The 20927-nt window shown below is 38.5% G+C and overlaps 1 protein-coding gene across 1 annotated transcript in view; it reads right to left on the reverse strand.

Annotated features, from left to right (window-relative positions):
- Positions 1 to 7517: 7517 nt before the first annotated feature.
- MOCOS (molybdenum cofactor sulfurase) overlaps positions 7518 to 20927 on the reverse strand; it is a 212421-nt gene continuing 199011 nt past the window's right edge. Inside the window, exons 13-15 of the mRNA XM_053993714.1 lie at positions 20677 to 20803; positions 18298 to 18402; positions 7518 to 11177 (exon numbers count right to left, since the gene is read on the reverse strand). Of these exons, the coding sequence (XP_053849689.1) occupies positions 11031 to 11177; positions 18298 to 18402; positions 20677 to 20803 (379 nt within the window). The 3' untranslated portion in view covers positions 7518 to 11030. The remainder of the gene's footprint in view (positions 11178 to 18297; positions 18403 to 20676; positions 20804 to 20927) is intronic.

Raw genomic sequence — 20927 nt, forward strand, 5'->3', positions numbered from 1 at the left:
CCTTGAGGGCACTGATATGCCACGATTGCCCTGAGTAGTATCCCAAGACCCGCCTCTGTCCCTGCCCAGCCCAAGAGACCTGTCTCAGCTCTATCTCGGCACTCTGTTCAGCACTGCCCTCTGCTGCAACAGGCTGGGGATGAAGAAGGCTGGAGCTAGGGAACCCTTTTTGATCCCTTTGTCAACTGCCAAGTGATGCACTGCTATATTTGGTGCTGAGGTAAATATTTGATAACGTCTCAAGGACTCTTCCCCCAGCATTTTTGTTGCTCTTCTCTAATACACCAGGATTATGTTCATCCTTGAGATCAATTGCACACCACTGCAAATATTGAAGCCTTGGGAATCTTCCAATGATCTGCTGGAAAAGCCTGACTTTGTACAACTTCTCTGTAGTTCAGCTAGATAACGTGCAGATGAGGATATCCCATCAAAGGGAAGAAGAGCCCGTAAAAGCAAGAAGTGTTGACTGACTTACTAACAACTCTGCCTAGTCATAAAAGACTTGGCTGCAAGGATTTTCAGATTCAACCCCAACTGCTATGCTTGCAACATAATCTAATACAACAGAAAAAAAAAAACTTAAAAAGGAAAAAAACTGGGAATTATTTTGAGGTCTGCCACCTCAGCAGACAAAGAATTTTGGTTTGAACATCTTCTCAACTTCTTTACAATACAAACATCCTACTGATCCTACTTCAACATCACCTTGGAATTCATGTAGATTATTCATCACCTAAGCATGGGGATTTCAGAATGATACTCGATGGAAGGTTCTCTGCTCCCGTGTGAATATAGTTTTTATATTTTGCACTGGGACAAATAAGTATGCCAGGTGCCAGGGAAAGAAAAATGAGGCTGCTCAGCAGTTCAGGCCTTATTTCGTTCCTGTGATTGCCTGAAAATCTCATTGACCCATTCTGCATGATTCACACTTTTTGCACTGTACATGCTAAAGAGAGAAGCACAAAGATACATTTGTGAACAGCTGTCAACTTTCTCTTGCCTGCTGGCAGTGAAACAGCTGATTAACTGCTTTCAGATGTGGTTCATTTAGTAAATTAGGAAGTGGTACATCTTTGTCTAAAGTTTCAGAAGTATTTGGACTGCATGGATATTTGACTGTTGCACTGTTCAATCAACCCAATTTTTATTGAGTGTTCAGCTCATACTTCTAGAAAATCAAATTTGTTAAGTATCCAAAACTGGGCATGCCAAAATGGAACTGCCTTAGTTGCATAGCAACTTTCTGAATATTGTGGAGATCCATTTAGAACATATTGAGGGAAGCAAATATGATTACCACCAACCTAGAGAGGAAATGTGAGTTTACTCAGCAAAAACGAGTTTAGTTCTGCTGCTGACTTTATTCAGACCAAGATTTCGATCACATTCCAGTCTTGCAAAGAATGTAATAAACACCCCCTCTTTCCCAATCCTTGCAAATAAACTCCCAAATTTTCCTTGATTAAGACAAAAGAAGAATCAGTCAGTAAGACGAGAGTAATAGACTTAAACCCAGAACTCAGTCTAAGGTTTCATTTAAAACTAAACGCAGAGGCACTCTCTGAGGAGCAAAAATGGATGTATCACAACCAAGTCTCTAAACTGACAATAACCATCTTGCCAGGGAAATTATGCCTGCATGAACTGTGTCATGAAATTATGCCTTTCTCACTCATTCACCAAAATAACAGATGAGAGAATGCTATCCTGTCCTGTAAGTCAGTCAGTGATTTTTTTTGAGTTCTCTCACTGGAGAGGAAGGTCTGAAGATTGCAGCACATGATGTATGAGGTGATGATGAGGGAGTGGGTTTCTTCAGTCTAGGGACCAGTCTTCAAAAGATGCATAGTGAAAGGATAAGAAGCAGCAGCCTGAAGTTGAATTTCAGTCTAAAGAGTTCTTCATCAGCAGGTGGGAAAGCAAAGGAAGAGGCTGCCCAGAAACATTGTTTGAGAGACTCAAAACTCAATTGGATACAACCTGAGAGACCTGATCTAGCCCTGAAGCTTGAAGCAGTGTTTTGAACTAGAGGACCTTCAGTCCCTTCAAACACAGTTACCCTGACATTGACAGATCCATTACCAAGAGGCTAACCAAAAATTAATGAATGCTAGTAGCACTCAAAACAAAATTTCCCATGAATGAATTCATATAAAGCCCATCATACAAATTTTAAAAAATGTATTAGGTTGCTCTTGCATAGCAATATTTTGGCTCATTAAATGAGAAAACAACTGGCTTATACTGAAAAAGGATTCACACTGAAATATACAGCTTTCTAATCTCATGTTTTTTTCATCCGGAGTTGCTTTTAGACAGAAATGAGTAATAGCTGAAAGATAGAGGGGAGAGTTCACTTTTAAGGCAGCATTTCCCCATTCTCAAGTCCATTCATGAATCTGTAGTTGCATTTTCAGATGGATTACTGGGCTCATGGCTCCTATTGCCCTAAGGGCACCAAGGGGTCTTGTTCTACTTACAGGCTCTTAAAAGGCTTCATCTCCTCTGCCATTCATGTTCAGACATCCTCTTCCTGCCAGATGCAGTTATTTCTTCCACAGAAAATCCAGGTTAAGAAAGGCTGAGTGTATGTCACAATAATGCCAGCATCAAGAGGTCAAAAATCATTATATTTCTGAACCAATAAGTCTTGCTATAGCTAGAAAGCTTTTCAGCTTTTCATTGCAGTATTAAGGTCAGAATTTTCTTCTTTCTGAGAAAGAGTGCGTCTCTCCATGAGGCCTTCCCTTATGATTTTAAGGTTTGCTCTGTCATATAACTACATTGATTAGCAACTTTATCTCCATGCTCACATCCAGCATGAGTATCTCTGTCAATAATAAACTGATAACAACACTATTTCAGTGACATCTATCCATGATCTGGCAGTTAGGGGGCTGTAAAATCAAGAATTGGTAAGACAAACTGTGGTTTGGATATTCAAAACCCAAGAAATTGCTTGTTTTCATTTAAAAAATTCCATTATTTTGTTGTATTCTGGTACTTTCCATCTGATACCACTTTGCCTCTCAATCTCTACCTGTTCCTTCTGGCATAAAAGATCATCACCAGAGACTTCAGAAAAATAAGAACACCTACTTAAAGTAAATGTCCTAATTTGGGTGTTTCCTGTCGGAGTCCAGGACATCCCTCTGGCTGCCCTGGCTGTCTTGAGACCCTGGCAGGGGGCTCGGAGACCTTGGCAGGAAGTCAAAAACACCTGTGGCTTTGATTCTAGTGGAAAAAGCTGCCAACTTTGTATGAGGAATTACTAGCCACAAGGGTTTGAGTAGTGTGACAGGTGAATTGACACAGGGTGAAAAAGTAGAATTTTGGGATTTTTAGAATGTGATTCAGGGGTACAAGATGGAGGAATTTGGGCGTGTCCTAGCCTTCTTCTTCTTCTTGTCCTCCATGTCTTGCTGTGATGGTTACACTTTTCTATTGGTTTAATGTAGAGACACACTGTCTAACATAGAAGATAGGTATTGGCACGTCATTGTAAACAGAGTACACGTAGTTTTTACTATAAAATGTAATCACCACCCGAGAGGGCGCACAGATTGCCATGGCTTCCTTGCTAGACGGACCTCGGCAGGTCAGAGAAAGAATGTTATAGATAAGGAAAAATAAACAACTTTGAGAACTTGATCCTACGCATTTCAGACTCCTCCCTTGACTGCATGGGCTAGGAAACAAGGACTTTTACAATCTTGGGGTCATTCCAGCATTGCAGACCCTGAGAGTTTCTGAGAGACAAGTGTGCACATCTTATGGGATTTCTCTTCCAGCAAGCATTCCTTTTGAGCCTTAATGTGATGCCTGACTGTCTCTTCTCTTTGACAACTGCCACAGCCATTTTTCCAAACGGCTCGTTGTGTAATATCACCATTCAGCTAATTTGTAGTCTCTGTTCAGAAAGCTGTGTCTTATTCAGGAGTTTTTAAAGTTCAATTCCTCCAACTAGATAGAAATTATTATTTTGCCCATCAATATTTTGGGGATGATAGATGCAATCAGAAGAAATACAACACAGGCTATAATGACCCTTCCAAATCCAAACATTCTTATTTGAAGCAGAATATTGATTTAATATATATGCAGATAAATATGCTAATTGAAATACCTGACAATCTCATTTAGATCACATATAGCTTCTTAAACACAAGATTGATGCTTTTATTATCTATGCACTTAACAAAAAGGGCTGGTAGGAATCCACTTACATTCTTCCCAATGCTTCATGCAGGTTCCTGCACCACACAGCTCTCAATCTTACTTGACTGATTTAACCAATTGTTTCAGATTACCTACTCAATGAAACCTCAGATTTTCTCTTCCTCGACGTAGTCTTCACTTTGCACGTAAATAGCTCCAAATTGCCATGCTGTGCCAGGGGTAAAGGCAAAGAAGACTGAATAAATACCAAGTGACTCCATGATGCCAGTAGGAAATATAAAATAGTATAAGACCTTGACTAAGTCCTTCCCACAGAAAAAAACATACATAACTAGTTAATGAAAAATCCTCCCAGGCTGGTAAACTAAATTAGCAATGACTGTTGGGTTTTAATTGATCTAAAAGCGTCTGGCCACAATATACAACCCCTGTGCTACAGCACAGGGCAGCAGTGGCAGCATTCCAACATTGTCCTTGGGCCACTGTGCCACTCTCTCTCACTTTCCATCTTCTTTTCTAACTGACCAGACATTTCTGAGGAACACTGTAGCTTATTCAAAATTCTGGCTGAGAGATAAAGCAACTCCGACAAGAACCTTCACTTTTCAAGTGTATTAAATCACTACATCGAGCTTTGGATAGCAAGTCAAACACAGAAACGTTACATCATAGAACCATTTAGTCTGGAAAACACCCTTAAGATCATCGAGTCCAACAGTTAACCCAGCACAGCCAAGTCCACCACTAAACCATGCCCCTCAGAACCACATCTGCGTGTCTTTTAAATACCTCTGGGGATGGTGACTCAGCCACTTCCCTAGACAGCCTATTCCAATTCTTGACAACCCTTTTCATGAAGAAATTTTTCCTAATATGCAACATAAACCTCCTGTGGCACAACTTGAAACTGTTTCCTCTTATTCCTTAAAGAAGAATAAAAACAAACACTTGACCCAAGAAAAATTTAATTTAATTTCAATATTAAAGGGTTTGCTGGGAGAAACTTTGACAGGAAATGCAAAGGCTGCAAGGATAAGAAATAATTGAAAGCATTTGGCTAAACCAGTGAAATTATAAATATTTAATACATGATTCACAGGAATTACATCCATGAATGATGGATACTGCAGAGGCTCATCTCCATTTGTAGAATGGGTTCAGCAGTGCAGGGCCTTCTGTAGTCTTCTAGTCTGCAGCTTCTGGAAACAATAACTCACAAACTTTTCAACAGCATTATCTGATTCATCTATCATAAGTACCAGGAAACAACAGACTTGATATTAGATCACTGCTGGCTTTTAAAACACAGCCTCATGGAAAACAGCCCTTTTAGAAATCAAAAGCTGATTTCACTTCTGGACTGAGGAATCGTCTCTGCATTAACAATCCTGGCCAGAGTGCTTTACTCCAGATGGGACACTTACCTCTGAAAGCCAGCAAAAAGCATGAGGGGCTCAAATATGGTATGTACTGGTTATCTAGGAGAAGCTGATGTTGAGTTCCAGATTTGAAGTGTGTTGAGATGTTTTGGTTGCAAGCTTGGAATAGATTGGCTCACAGAAGAAATTTGGTTTAAGATAGAAATGCACCTAGTTATAGGCTATGTATGAGCCATGAAAGGGAAGGGGCTTTACATTTGAGATCAGCATCCTTTCAAATTTGCCATGAAACTGCTGAACTAAATCAAATTTCCTGCTTTCTTACATTTTGTTTTTCTTACATTCAAGAAACCCCTTAGCAATTCTGAGTGGCAAATGCTACAATGAGCTTTTTTTTTTGTTTCTCCCCTTTCCCCATCCTGTCTTTGCAATGATCTGTTCCCCAACGGCACAATCCTTGAATATCACCCTTACAGGAAGACTTCACAGCACCAGCAGAAAAATTACTAACGTTTTCTGTAACATATATTTCTGGGATTATTAGGGAGGTTTCTGATCTACTTTGCTCGTGACAGTGATGCTCAAAGATGCACCATTTCAAACTTTCCAAACTTCTCTCCCTGTCCATAGTCCTGAGTGAGTCACTTCACGCCTCATGCAGGAAAACTGCCTATTTTATTTCCCACTGGAAAGGACACACAAATACCACCATACCAAGTGACCAGCAAAACAAACTAGTTGGCATGAAAAGGAGGGAAGAGAAGCCTCTTAAATGGTTCCTTGCTTTAGAGATACCCCTCTGTCAATGACTTACTCTGACTTCTCAGAATGTGATGTATAGGCCTAAGGATACCTACATACTTTATTTTTTGGGAAAAATAATCACAAACTGGGTGATGAAAGCATGTGCATCACAACTTTCTCTTAAACTCTGACTTTAGAAAATGTCACTTTTCTTTCTCTCCCACATTTTTTCCTGTTCACTCTGGCCTTACCACTGGCATACCTACCAAGTCAGAAATGCAGGTACACTTTGATTTCATCTTTTGATTACTCAAACTCATATTTCCCCTACTGGTGTATTTCAAAACACACTTGGAAGGTTCTTCTCTAGAATTGATGAAGTTCCACCTTTTACTTACACACTGGTGGCCAGAGGAAGGAAACAAGGCTTCCTCTGCAAACACATAGTTTCAAAATGCCCAGTGGAAAGGAACACTGACTTCTCCTCCCCTCTCTGGGGCTATGCCTATGTTTTCCCCCAGCAGCTGCCTCATGACAGTTGTATAATGGAGATACAGGGATGAACCCACATTTCACCTCCACAGGAATGACCTACCTGTTGTGTTGCAGAGGTCTGCTCTTCTTCCCCTCCCACACTCAGTGAATCAAAAAATGCATGAACAAGTAGCTCAAAGTCACGTGTGGATGCTGCCTCACTGTGCTCATGTGTCTCTTGCTGACCCTGTGAGTCACAGATCATTTCCATGTAAACCCCTTGAGAAGGGAGGGACAAGCTTGCCCTGAGATTCCTACACACACCAATTCCTGTTTAGTCTTCCTTATTGACTGACAGGTTAGACAGTGATGAAAAACAGTGTTGGATCCCTCCAGGCAAAGGAGAGGGAAATAAACCATCTCTTCTCACACAATCTCACTCTTGGTGAAAGCTCCAACCACTGGATAACATAGAGATGGATTCAACAGGACTGACTGTACATATTTTAAAGGAAACCAGTGATTATGAGTTCATTTTGTGCAGAGCCTGGGTGTGCAGCTGACTGGCATGTGGCTACACAGATGGAGGGAACACCTCACCTCTGAATCCCAGCAGCGATGAGACATCTCTTCAGTCCTGAGCCACATCATCCATGTGCCCAGCCACGCCTCCAAGCAGAACTGAGCACCTCATGAGCTTGAAGGTCAGGAATGCAACCACCACCAGCAGACACATCAAACACAATACATATTTTATTGGTTTAATTTCCAAGGAAGTTAAAAACCAGATGAAAGAAGACTTGCATAGCATAATCTCTACAATTTATGAAGAATAATCACATTTTTTATGCAGCCCTTTATTTTGATTTTGATGTAATTTTGACTGAAAGATGCCCTAAAATTTTTAGTATACTTTGAAGGACACCATTCAAAGTATATAAATCATAAACTAATCTGAAATTTCTTAGTCATATCAGAAAACACAGAACTCAGAAACTTCTCTTAAAAATGCTTATTTCTGTTTTGTGATTTCAGCCTTCTGGCTATTATTAGAGCTTGTAACAATCACCATTTTTAGCTTGAGATTTGAGAAGGGGCTAAGTCCCACAGAGAATGGAACGTGTCTTATTTACTTGCAATGAATGATAATTCATTGCAAGTAAATAAGCATTTGATTTTCAGACATATAGAGGACTTTCTACATATAGCACTCTGGAAATACTGTATTAAGTACATTTATTATCCATATAAGGTAAATATATATCTGCAATTATTATTTAATTATTAAAAGATATAATTTGGCAGTAATTGGAGTATTTAGATCAAAGAGCCTACATTCATATGAAGTGGTCTTATTTTCTATATACTTGGAAAGTTAAGAAATAAACCCTTATAGAACACATAATTTTTTAATATAGCGTTTCAAAGTGTTTATGCCCCTTTTGTATCTGCAGTCTTTGGGGCTGCAGTATGCTAAATTTCTTCTTCCTCTGAACTATTTTTTCACATTATGGGGGGGTTGTTCTTTCTGCAAACTTACAGTGAATGCCATTTAAAAGTGATGTTTTGTACCTCAAGATTTTCCACAGAGTTTTGTCACTGAGAAGAATTTGTCTTCATCGATGGAAAGACATATCAGTACTGGCAGGAATATTCCACTTACTAGAAGGGAAATATTATCTTTTATTTAGCTGAAAGATTCCTTATGTATCTTCCATCAATCTGAAGTGTTGTGACATTTCCTACCACTGTACCACAAGGATGTTCCTTCTGGGAAATGTACAGACTATACTAATGACTATGCTCATACATCAGAGAAAATCATTCTTTTCCCCCTATAAAATGGCAAAATTATTCTTGATCTAATATTACCAAGCCACAGCAGAGAGAATGTGCAATTGACTGTAAATAATAGGTCAAAATGACCAAGCATGACATTTTTAAAGTTCAAATCCTCTCATCCACAGTTATCATATGTTGCATTATGGATATTCACAAACAGTATTTGTCAAGCCACTGTGTACCAAAGTGACTTATTTTGTACTAAATGCAATAATGAGTGAAACAGAGCTTTTTGAGATTGCTTTCAATTTCCTTTTCTAACTTCTGTGCCATTTTAAACAAACGACACAGTGGTGAGGTGAAGAGGACAGAGCAGAGCACCAGAGATCACTGAAGGTCAGCATACAACAGGTCTCTTCATGTTAAGTCTATGAGCAATACAGAGCTATGCTGGCTTTCTACCCCACAAAGCAATGCTCTGCATAACAGAAAGGCAAAGAATGAAGCAGTTAAGAGATTTAGATACCAGGAAACTGCTTTTCAAGGTTCCAAAAAAGCCTGCTCATTACAACCTCAAATAATTGACTACTAGAGAGACAAACTCCCTGCTTTTAAAAGCAGGCATCAAGGAGTAGACCTTGGGCTCTGAAGTGGAAGGTACAACTCTCAAAACTGATTCTCAGTTTACATACATATAAAAAACCTATCTTCCCACGTATTTTATGGCAGATTGTAAGAAACAGATAATGTTTCTTCTCATTTCCATTACAAAGCTCTGCTGAGAGACTGTTCCAGCTGAAGTGAGTAAAACCAGTTCTTCAAAAGAACAAAAGGAAAAAAACCCCATATATTAAAAAAAAAAAAGGAAAGAGAGAAAGAAGAACATTTTTGAATTCTGATTTGTGCACTGGGTGATGAGCTTCCTTTTTCCCATTCTCTGCTGCTCTGTGGTAGTCGCTCTCCTTTCAGAATGACTGTTTGACCAACTCTTTCACAAAGCTGCCTGCCTCCCTCTGGGGATAAGCTCAAACAACTCAAGGATTGCTTCAGCCAGAAGCACTTTCACAAAGCTGGAGCCAAAATTGCCCTTAAATCATACTGGATGAGGGTTTTGATGGTGCTTTCAGCAGGGTCAAAATTTCACTTCCCAGATTGCAATAGAGCAGCCAGTCTAGGAGAATTTAATTTTCCAGAAGGACTTCCTGGAAGCATGAAATCATCCCATAGCTAGCTGGACACATGCTGAGGGTCATAAAACACTTGGCCTCAATGTATTCAGTCTTGATTTACATCGACTTTCCATATGGGTTTTCTTTTTTGCTCCATGTCTTCCTTTATTTATTTTTTGTAATTTTCACAATAATTGATACTTCAGACTAAGGTTTCAGACTTTTGCTCTCATGAATCAGAAAGCATGAGTCTTGTTTAGGAGCTTCCAACAGCTGTTTAAGAAAGGCATTATGACATGAACAAAGGGTAAGAAAAAAGAATACTTTGACCTGTTTGCGATGGAGAAACATTCAAACTCTCGAGAGTTCCCTTAAGTGGCCATTAGAGATTGCTGAGGATAAACTAAGTTTGTATAGAAAATGACTGTATTACTTGAAAAATCTCTAATTAAAAATAATATGTCAGCATCCACAAATATGTAAGGAAACAAGAGTGTGGAACTCACAGAATCATAGAATGGCTTGGGTTGGAAGGGACCTTAAAGATCACTTAGCTCCAACTCCCCTTCCATAGGCAGGGACACCATTACATAAAAAATCTGAGAGAAGACACCACATAAAATAAATCAGATGGAAAAGTAACAATGGAAGAGAAAGAAGTTGAGAACAAATTGATTGAATTCCTTCACAGGGAATGTGTTTTGCAAATGGCATCCTGAATCCTCATTATCTTTATGCTTTACTGGCATCCTCACACACTACTTCCAAAGGGGGAGACACAGATTTCCCAATAATTCCCCCTTTTCCATTGCTTTCACACTGTCTACATATCACCTTGAGTTTCCTTTTGGAAAAGCTGAATGCACTGCTACTCTCATGCCACTCTTCCCACCCACATTGTTTCTAAAATATGCCTTGCATCCTCTCTCCTAATTGGGGTTTTGACAAAGCAGTAGAAGGAAGTAGTTTATTGTTGTGTTTACTTTCCTTCATTGAGATGCGGCTTTCTGACAACAAAGTTCAGTTTGTTTTGGGAGTCATCCACCAGTAAGACTTGATCAAACCTGTTGCATCCTGAAGCAATTGTGCAAATAGAGTTATGTCTGCTGCAACTTAATCACAAGCAAAAACATGTAGGTGAGCTGTAATTATCAACAGTTTTGCCATCTGATAACATTTACAGCAAACAGAAAATTAACAGAAGCAAATGAGTGGAAGCTTTTTCTTTTTTTTTCTGAGTAACTGACTACTGACTTTTCCCTGTAGATGCACAAAAATTTCATCTCCACCAGAGAATCTATCCTGAACATTTTTCTTCACTGGATGTCGGAGGCTGAATTTCTGTATTCTCCTTCAGCACTGGAAGTACTTGAGACCCAATTGATAAAGTATCTGAAAAGGGTGAGCACAAGGGCTGGTTCATCAGGTATATGCCAAAGTTTGTCTGAAAAAAAAGCAAAATATTTATTAAGATGCAAGGCATATTATAGAAATCAAATCTATAGAGGATCTCACAATCCAGATATGTTCAGAAGAAATACATTGCTTTAAGAATAAGAAGGTATGTACTATGTCCATGTAATTAAGAACATTCTTAACTCATTAATTATAATAGACTGGTAAACAGAAGCTAATGCCATGCTATTCAAGAAGAATAACTTAAGTAAGTGGATAAATAACACAGTATTTCATCATGAGCTCCATAGTATCGTATATCTAATTCACACTCCCTCACAATCTTGTTATTTAATGTCTGCTCTGGCTCCTTGACAAATACAGTTAATGTATTGTCACAAACAAAGGCTCTGCAGCATGGGAACACTGGTATGTTCCAACAGTAAAGAAGTCTTGCATCTCCTGCCATGAATTATTTGCTTTGTTAACAGAACTTTAACCTGCCTGGCCTCTGTGAGTTTCCCTTCATTTGTTTTTTATGAATATTCTAGTATGTTTTACAGAAAATATTCAGAAAGTTTGTTTTATTGTTGTTCCCACTTGTTAAGAGTCATTACCTGTGAATCCATCCTGCATAAATATTAGAAAAACTTAGAATATCTCTTTGGGATACTGAGTAATATAGAAAAGAAAAATGGAATATCCACTTTGCCCACTGACCATGCAACCTTCACAGGCACCAAAGACCTGATCTGTGTGTCTGCATTCTTATGTGAGGTCTTGATCTCAAGCAGTAGAGTGTTACAGTTGTGGGTGTGATCTGGAAATGTCACAGGAAGAAAATGGTGTGGTTCTGTGGTTTTCTTTTCCAGCAGTGGAGAATTTAGAAACATGCAAGAAAAAGATTTGTCATCTCATGACAATATTTTCCAAAGAGTTAGATAATAGTTAATCAAAAAACATGTAAAGTAGAGAAAAAAAGTAACTCTGAATACTATGTTTTTAGACTTCAGAAAGTCTTTTAGACTAGATTTTTAGACTTCAGAAAGTCTTTGCTCTTTAAACTGAGGACCTTGGAAACCCAAATTAATTTTCTTGTCTCTTCTTGCAGATTTTTAAAAAAAGTATTTTGATTTGGTAGACTACAGTCAAAATGTGCAAGTCATTATAAAGTAAAAAAATAAGCAAACCAAATACAAAATTCTATTATCCTTTCTGATTTGTGATTACATTTAATGCCATTGTTCAGATCAATGATCCTGAAATTGAGTGAATTGCATTTAGAGTAGGTTAAAAAAATAGTAGGTAAAAGGGATTGCAATAAAGAAAATAAGAATAGATGAATTTAAGGGGGCATATTTCACAGACTAAATATGAAGGCAGTATGTTGTCTCCTATTCTTTCACTGTGTAATTAAATAAAGATGAAGCAATGATGTAACAGAGGACAGCTCTTAGTCTTAGAATTCATGAGAAGTAAGTTTGAGACCTACTCCCAAGTAAGAGAGATGCTGTAAAGCAGACATCTATCCAAACATGGCCTCAGACCTTGGATTTGGGTCTTTCTGCTTCATTTGTAATCCTAAGCATCAATGAGAAAAAATGGGCCCTAAGCTTAGGTATTTTTGGCTACCTCTGCTATTCCTTCATCTCACTAGCATGTGACATGTAGAGGGCATGAGCTGGACCTCTCAGGCCTATCCTACTGCTGGCACTTTTTGGGTACCAGTGGCTGTATTGGTGTCAATGCTTGGTGGACACAGGGCACATCCTTGTGGTCAGTGTTGTAAGGTTAATGCTGAGGAATGACTGCACTACTGTAAGATCCCAGCCCTCTAGCACAGTGACTCTGTTGGACCAACCATGATGCTGTAATGGTGTCAGTAACTGTTTCATTTAAAATATTAAAGTACATAGTCTTGTTTTTCCATTTTTGCTTTTCTCTCATTCGTTGACAAGTTTCTCTATTGGCATAAATGATGTATTTTTCAGCCTTGAGGTTAATAAGCTGGATTCACCTCCTATACCCTAGTGCAAAAATGACAGTTGCCATGATTTTTTTTTTTAATCAAGCTATTATAAAACAAATATTGTAAAATTAATACTAGTTCATGCTACACCACATTGCACACAGGAAGGAATTTTTTATCTCATCCATGTAAATGAGCTTATTTGATGCATGAGAAGTTTTTATTTATATTTACTGTATTGTCATTTTAATGTATCTTAAAATGAGACTAAAATAAATCTGAGCAGATTGTTCACGGTGAAGAACTTAATTTAGCAATTTTTGTTATTGAAAATAATTTAGCAGGAATTTTTTTTTAATGCACTTAAAACATTCAGAATTATTTAAGAAAATGCATCTTTTCTTCAGGAGTTCTCAAATACTGTTTTAATACTGGTCCTTAGTATTTTCCTTCTCTGATTTGGCATCTAAAGTCTCAGTGTTTTTTTCAGTGAGTAATGCCTAAGGAGTTTCCAAGGTGATAATACACTGATGGTATACATATTTTAGTACTAATGCCCATTCAGAATCGCCAACCACTTTTTTTTTTTTTTTTTTTTTTTTGGTGAGTGTTCTTAAACCCAAAATTTAGCCTGTAATTGCCAGAAGTGGATTTAACATCTTTTAAGTAAATTTCCCTGTTTTTTTTCAGTAATTACAAATAATGACTCAGCAAGTACTGATAATAGCAATCATACACACACCCCTGCCAAGCAACTATAAAAGCTGCATCTGCCACTTCAACTCTGTTTCAAGAGAAAGATAAAATGTAGAAATCCTCCCATTTCTGATGAAAAATGAGGCTTTCAGATGCAGAGATTACAGCTCGCAGTTATTACAGTGAACCACATAATCTCTGCTTGCTACCTTTTCCTGACTTCAAGGGCATTTTATTCTGCATATAATCTTCCCAGAACACACCAAGAACTGGGCAGGGAGTGCAGGACTGTGAGCACCATGGCTTTATCTGGCAGTCAAGATTCTTCCCATCACTGTAAAATGTTAGAGGAACAAAAAATTAAAGCTTCTTGATTAGGAAAAAGCAGACCACTTCACTGCTGGGAGAAATAGACAAAACATACATATTCTTGCCAACAGTGAATCATATGATAGTCATCACACTCACTTAAAGGAGGAGCTATGAAATGCTGTCATTTTTGCATGTTGTTTCAAGTTCATTTACTGAATCAACAGTAATACGCTCTGCTCAGAAATTCACTGACAGAGAAATACCCTGTGTGTACTATCCCCTTTGGTAAACCTGAGGGGCTACATCTGACAAAGGCCTGAGGTGAGATGCCTTCAAGCTATGACTCCAAAAGAATCAGTTAACACAGACTAGAACCTGGTAGGGAAATTCCTTGCTAGAATATGTATCAAGCACATAAATCATACTGCATGCTAATACTTAGTTTCGGATGGATGAGTTCTGGATTTTGCCTCTCAGTGGCCATATCCCAGCAGATAAATTTACCTGTCCAGGTCGGATCATTTGTTCATACAATAACATAGCCTCCCTCTCACCCAAAGATTTTAATGCAATAATGTTTTTTTAGCTTTAGATTTACTAGAATGTAAAGCCTTACAAAATAGGAGAGAGGAAGTACTCACTTCTGACATGCTGATTTTTTTATATTGAAAAAAGGGAAAATTTTAAGCTGGTGTAAATAAAACCCCATATTGTTCTGTTGAAAATATCTGGACTGTAGAATGTTTCCTAAAGAACTGATTTTCCTTTGCTCTACCTTAACTAAATACATTTTCCAGTTCAGTCACCGATGAGAAAAATCACTATATTATTTCAGAGGCCTATTACAACAATCAGTGTTCTCAAATGTTCCAGATATTTGAATAAAAAGCATTGCATGGTATAAAGCCCTGCGTTACTATGAAAATAATGATAATGATGCATCAGATACAAGAGGTCATTTGCTATCCTTGCTAATGTTTCAGTAAGCAATCCAAAGGCATGGCATCTAATTCTGCAGGAAAAGAAGCTCTCCCAAGGCACAGTGAGATACATAAAGGAGGATCAACAGGCCCCAGAAAAAAAACACAAGCATTTTAGCGTATGAAGGCATGTGCAAACATAATGGATTTCCCTTGATGTATTGCTACCCATACATTTAGACCAGGGCAGCCTGCTAATGCAATAATTCCCTTTGCTACCTTGCCAGCAAGTCCCAGCTATAGCACTGCTGCAAATCTACGCACAGGGCTTCCGCTATCATTAGCGCTAAACGGCATCTGCAAAACACCAAAGAGGCAGGAATGCTGTGTTCTCCCTTTTCCATCCATGCGTGGTTTGTGTCAGGTGGTGAGGCATGTGAAACAGCATGTGGCCATTTGCTTAATGGAGTTATGTAGTCTTTCCTAATCTCCTGCAGTAACAGAGAGCACTCTGTCACACGAGGAGAGCTCATCTTTCCAGTCAAAAAAATTACAAAAGGAATCCTTTATGAGTGTTTCTTCAGAAAGCAGAGCTTAATTTCACTTTATAGAGGTGTTTACATTTTGTGTCAAAGAATGACATAAAAGGTTTCATAAAAAGTAGCTGGCAAGGCTTCAGCAACATGCTTTGCATTTATCTGGAAAGATGTAAATTGCTTGGGTGGCTAGTTACAGTAGCTGGTTCTGACTTTCAGCTGCAATCCATCTATGCCAAGGCTCCATCTTTCATTTTGAAGCACCAGTTCTCAGAGGAATGGAGAAAAACAGGATTTTAGAAATAAATATTGAACTACCTCCTACAAGCCTTACATTATTTAGCTCATTATTGAAGTTCATTGGCAGTGCTGCTATTTGGGCTACTTGTTTGATAAATTTCAATGTAAATTTTTCAGGTTGGTGTTCTTGGAAAAACCAAAATAAAATGGTAAATATTGACATCTGGGTCTTTTTTCTATCTGCAGTATCTTTACTGTTTTGGCAATCAAGTTGTTACAGCAGCTTTCCAAAAACCTGAGAAACTATCTTAAATCTTATTTTTCTGCAACAGTTTTTTTTTTTTTTTTGTTTTGTTTTTTTTGTTTGTTTTTTTTTTGTAGTTTGAATCAGATTACTGACAGATGGGAGCAAACACTGCTGAATTCCTTCACTGAATCTGCATCTGATAAAGAAAAAAGAAAATTAAGTCTATTAGATGACTCCTTAGCAGAAAAACACATGGTAGAGATATGAGTCACCAAAGGATTAGCTCTGCGATTTAACACAGTCACATGAACTCCATGTTCTTTCTCTCTCCCCACTGTGCGCTGTGAAAGGTTTGGATCCATGTCCTCTGTTAGGTCTGCTGAGCACACTAAAATGCCATAGTCCTTCCTGGGTGCTGCTCACTGATAATCAGCTGGTGCCCATCACCACAGAGGCTACCTGCAGGAGGAATGGGCTCGGAGGTCTTCTCAGACCAGGCAAAGCTACCAGTTCAAACTCTCCCTTTCAATTGTCAGCTAAGCCAGGGGACTCACCCTCAGGCAGAGCAGGGCATGCTCACAAGACTACCTCTGCCAGCAGCGCTGAAGGCTGGGAAAAAATAAAAAAGGCTGAATGCCCGTGTCTTTGCAGCGTGAATATCGGCGCAGCTGAGGCAGGGAGAGCACTCCCCCGCGGTGATCAGCAGAGCCTGCCTCGTCTCGCAGCGGGGCTTTTATCAGGCGCCAGCTGCTTCTCCTGAGGCTGGATTGCTCTCTTTGCCTTAGTCCTGTTTGAATGAGCCACTTGGTTCTAGCAGTGCATCAAGAAAATCTCTTCATTGTTGAGTTAATCAGAATGAGAGAGGAGCTCATTGCTGTGGGAAACATGCAGAAGATGCATTGCCTCTCCTGAGAATCTGTATCCTGAGTAAGGTTTTGTTGCCATTTTCTCGCTGAGTACAGAGCGCTTTCTCTCCACAGAGGTTTCAAGTCATAATCCAGTAAAACCCATATGGACAGAAAAAGCCCTCTGCCTCATGTGGCAGCAGGGAGTATCCCTGTCCCGAGTGTCCAAATGTGCTCTGAAGGGTCCCAGATGCTGCAGCTTTTGTTCACACTACTCGGAAAGGGCCCCTGTCCTCAGGCACCCACCGTGGCCAGGAGCTCATCTCACGAAGGCTCACGTACTGCGGTGACCTGGAGCAGAGCCTGCTGTGCAAGCCTAAGTCACCTCAGGTCAGCGGGAAGCTGTGCCTCGACAGCCGGCCCTGCCTGCGCCTCTCCCCAGCTCACTGCACCGGGCTGGCTCCGACACGGAGCCAGAGGAGCTATTCACCAAGGACAACAGCCAATGAAAGGAAAGCCCTTTGTTTGCTTAATGAATCACTGAGACGAATCAATTTATTATTTTTTTTTTTTCTGTCCAAACACTGAATGCAGTATTGTAAACTTGTTTGTGCACTGTCTGGTTGAATGATTTTCAGCCTATTTGTTGTTGCTCTGTGCCGATGCTGTGCCCCGTCTCTGCTGTTTGGCAGGTACTGCCAAAACTCCCGAGCCCCGACTGCCTGAGACACTTTAACAACAGGAGCTTAACCAACAGGAAGCAATGAATTTTGAATAAGGATTTTCAGCTAAATAAATAAATATGAGGAGATCTGTGGGGCTTTGGGGATGCCAAAACTGTCTAGCCATCATCTGAGCGCTCTCAATTCCAAGAAGCAATGCAGCCTTAGGAAGCAGGACCTCAAATAGACACCTGCATTTCACACTTACTTTCTGGTCACTTTCCTAAGCAATTACTCTCCACTTTGACTATATTCACATCTGCTCTGTTTTTCCTGCTATCTAATTTCTCAGGGTAAGAATAAAGTTTAGTCTTACACTCCAACTGTATAATTTCAAACACTTTCTGATTTTTCAGCATATTTCTTTTCTTAAAAGACATCAGTGCATCAGCTTGTGTTTTTAAGAATAAAATAAACACACTGTAAATAAGTACATACAGAATAAAAGCAAGCACAGTTAAAAATAATGCACAGTAATAGTCCATTTCTGAATTAAAAATGTATTGAGCATTTTATAGAAATACACCATGCCATATCTAGTTTGTAAGTGCATCCTCTTTCTGCAGAAAAAATCCAAATGGTAACAACTTAACTGTGAATATTCGCTCAGCAGATATTTCACTACCCATGCAATAAAGTCACTACATCTTTCATTACAGCTATTTTGAAGTACTGTACTGACCTTTCTACCTCTGGCAGCAGACAGGGACTGCAGAATTTCTTTGTTCCGTTCCCCAGACTGTTGATCAATGCAGATTATTTGACATCTGCTACATGGACCCACAACCTGAAATTTTAGTTAAAGAAAGTTCATAGCTGTTTATCAAAGCAGTACAGCATTGAACAGTACAAGCTTCTGATCATCATAATATATTAAACATATACCTTTTGCATACCTTTTCTGTGGTTTTTCATTACGTAAAAGGTCAAGTCTGTTTACCTAATGTAGTAGGTCTACTTGCAAAAATCTCACTGAATTTTTAATTCACTTTTTAATTTTTTTAAGGAAAACTTTCCCAGAGACAGAATCTGAGAAATACTAGACATTTACATATTTGTATTTCCTGATGGCTTCACTTCTTCTGTGGGTTAGCAAGGCTGCTTGCCCAAAGAACTCAATACAAAATTAAGCCATTGCCTCAGGATTCAACCCAAGGAGGTTTTTCTTGGGACCGTTTTAGTGCAGCTGAAATGCACAATATATTTCTTATATGCATGGTACTTTTAGATACTCAGAATGTAAAATATTTAAATATACAAGTTTACCAAATCAGAAGAAATAATTCATCCTCTATCATCTATTACACGTGATGCTAACATCATATGTAGTTGTTCTTAAAGCTAATTGTTGAACTAAAGTATGTTTTTAGGGAAAAAAAAAAAAAAAAACAAACTAAGCCTGCAACAAATTTCTTCTTAGAGCTTTAAAATGGAGAAGGATGACATATTGCACTTTCACTTAACACTGCATCCCTAACTTTAGCAAAAGCTGTACATTACAGAAATTACATCTTACAGTATCCCAGTATACACATTCTACTTTTGTAAAATGTGCCATAAATTTCAAATAGGGCAAATAATTAAACTCTACACTTCAAACATTTTATGTGCTGATCTGAAGTGATATTTCAGGTTTTTGAGATGCATCTAGACTGCTTGTATAACTCTTCAGCATAATCATCAACACCAAACATCAGCTCTTTTAGAAAATTATTCTCCACAGCTCTATTTTTTTAATTAAAAGAACAACAAGACAGAGAAGGAAATATTTTTTCCCCACTATACTTTGTTCAACAGCTTCTACCATTTTTGTGGCAAAAGGAAGCATTAACATAATTTCTACTGTTACTACATCAGTACCTGAAAAAGGACCTAGCAGAGATGGGAAAAGACAATGCAAGTTACATAAGCCTTTCTATTTTTGCCTTGTATTCCTAAAGTATACCAATGCCAGAAATAGGAATGCCTTTTATTTTGTAGTTTTACAGTAACTTATCAACAGGATTCTCAGCTGAACTCCCCAGTGTAACTCCAGCCTCCAACAAGCTGTTCACCATGGATTTTGTCCTTCGGTTTCCTCATTCCTTACTTATAGGAATTTTTCAGCAATTTTCTATAACTCATATTGCAGCATACTGATCAAAGTACACATAAGAAGAGAGTAGATAAGCAATATTTTCCACCCTTGCTGAAAAAGTTTCTTACAGCATATTGACCAGAAAAAAAAAAAAAAAAGTGATGCCTATCACATCTTCTAGATTTGACCTCGGTACTCCTGTCATTCACACTTAAATTATAATCTCTAAGAAAACAATGAATAAGCCACTTTCACATCCTAGGCAAAGCAACTTCAAATACATATTTCATATCTCTTGGCCAGACAAATTCAGCAGAACATTTAATACATGTGTGCATGATTCCCTTAGGTGTCATGTAGCTTTTACAGATTCTTTGTTAAGAGTTTTTCTTGAAAGAATGTATTTACAAACAAGGTCTGACTCTTCAGCATTTTCCTTACAGCATGTTGTTAGCTATGAACATACCAAAAAACCCTACCAGGTTAGAGTTAGAAACATTCCTTGAATGAAGACTAGGATAAGATGTATACAACAGAGAAGAATAGACCATGAGTATTCATGTCCAGTCTTTTGGCCATTAGTTGCTTGATTTCCAGTAACATGAAGTTACATTTGGACTACTGTGTTTAACAGCAACAAGTATTCTCTGCTGATGTGCTGGCTAAATATGTGCTGTAAACTCTGCCTTAAAAAACCTGATTATTATTCGGTACAGGTAAGATATACAGATAAACATAAGAAATGCTATGAATAGTGAAATTCAATAGAAGTGTGGAAAAACATGGCAAAGCCTCTTAAATATATTGATGTATGTTTGTCATGGGACACATCACTTTTTTTTTTTTATATACACTTCGTAAGTTTCATCTACACAAAGTTTTCTGCCCATATTCTAGTCAAAACCTTGTAAAAACTGGTTTATCTCCAGGAATCAAAATGCTTTGTGATACACTGGGGCATGGACAAGAGAGAAAAGGTCACACCTGGAATTGCAGAGCACCTATTGAAATCTCAGCCCACTCTTCCTCTTCAAAGGACTCTGGTGCACTGATGACAATGTTGGCACGGAAACGCTGGATCAATTCCTCTATTTCCAATGGCTCCTTCAATCTGTCTCACAGAGTTGACAGAGCAAAAGAAAAAATAATTGTGATCCATGCATATTAGAAAATTCCCAGTTTGTTATCATATGTAAGGCTAGAGGTAAACAAGTAAAAAGTAACAAGTAAAGGAT

This window comes from Vidua macroura, chromosome 1, assembly GCF_024509145.1.
Source record: "Vidua macroura isolate BioBank_ID:100142 chromosome 1, ASM2450914v1, whole genome shotgun sequence".
Classification (NCBI taxonomy): Eukaryota; Metazoa; Chordata; class Aves; order Passeriformes; family Viduidae; genus Vidua; species Vidua macroura.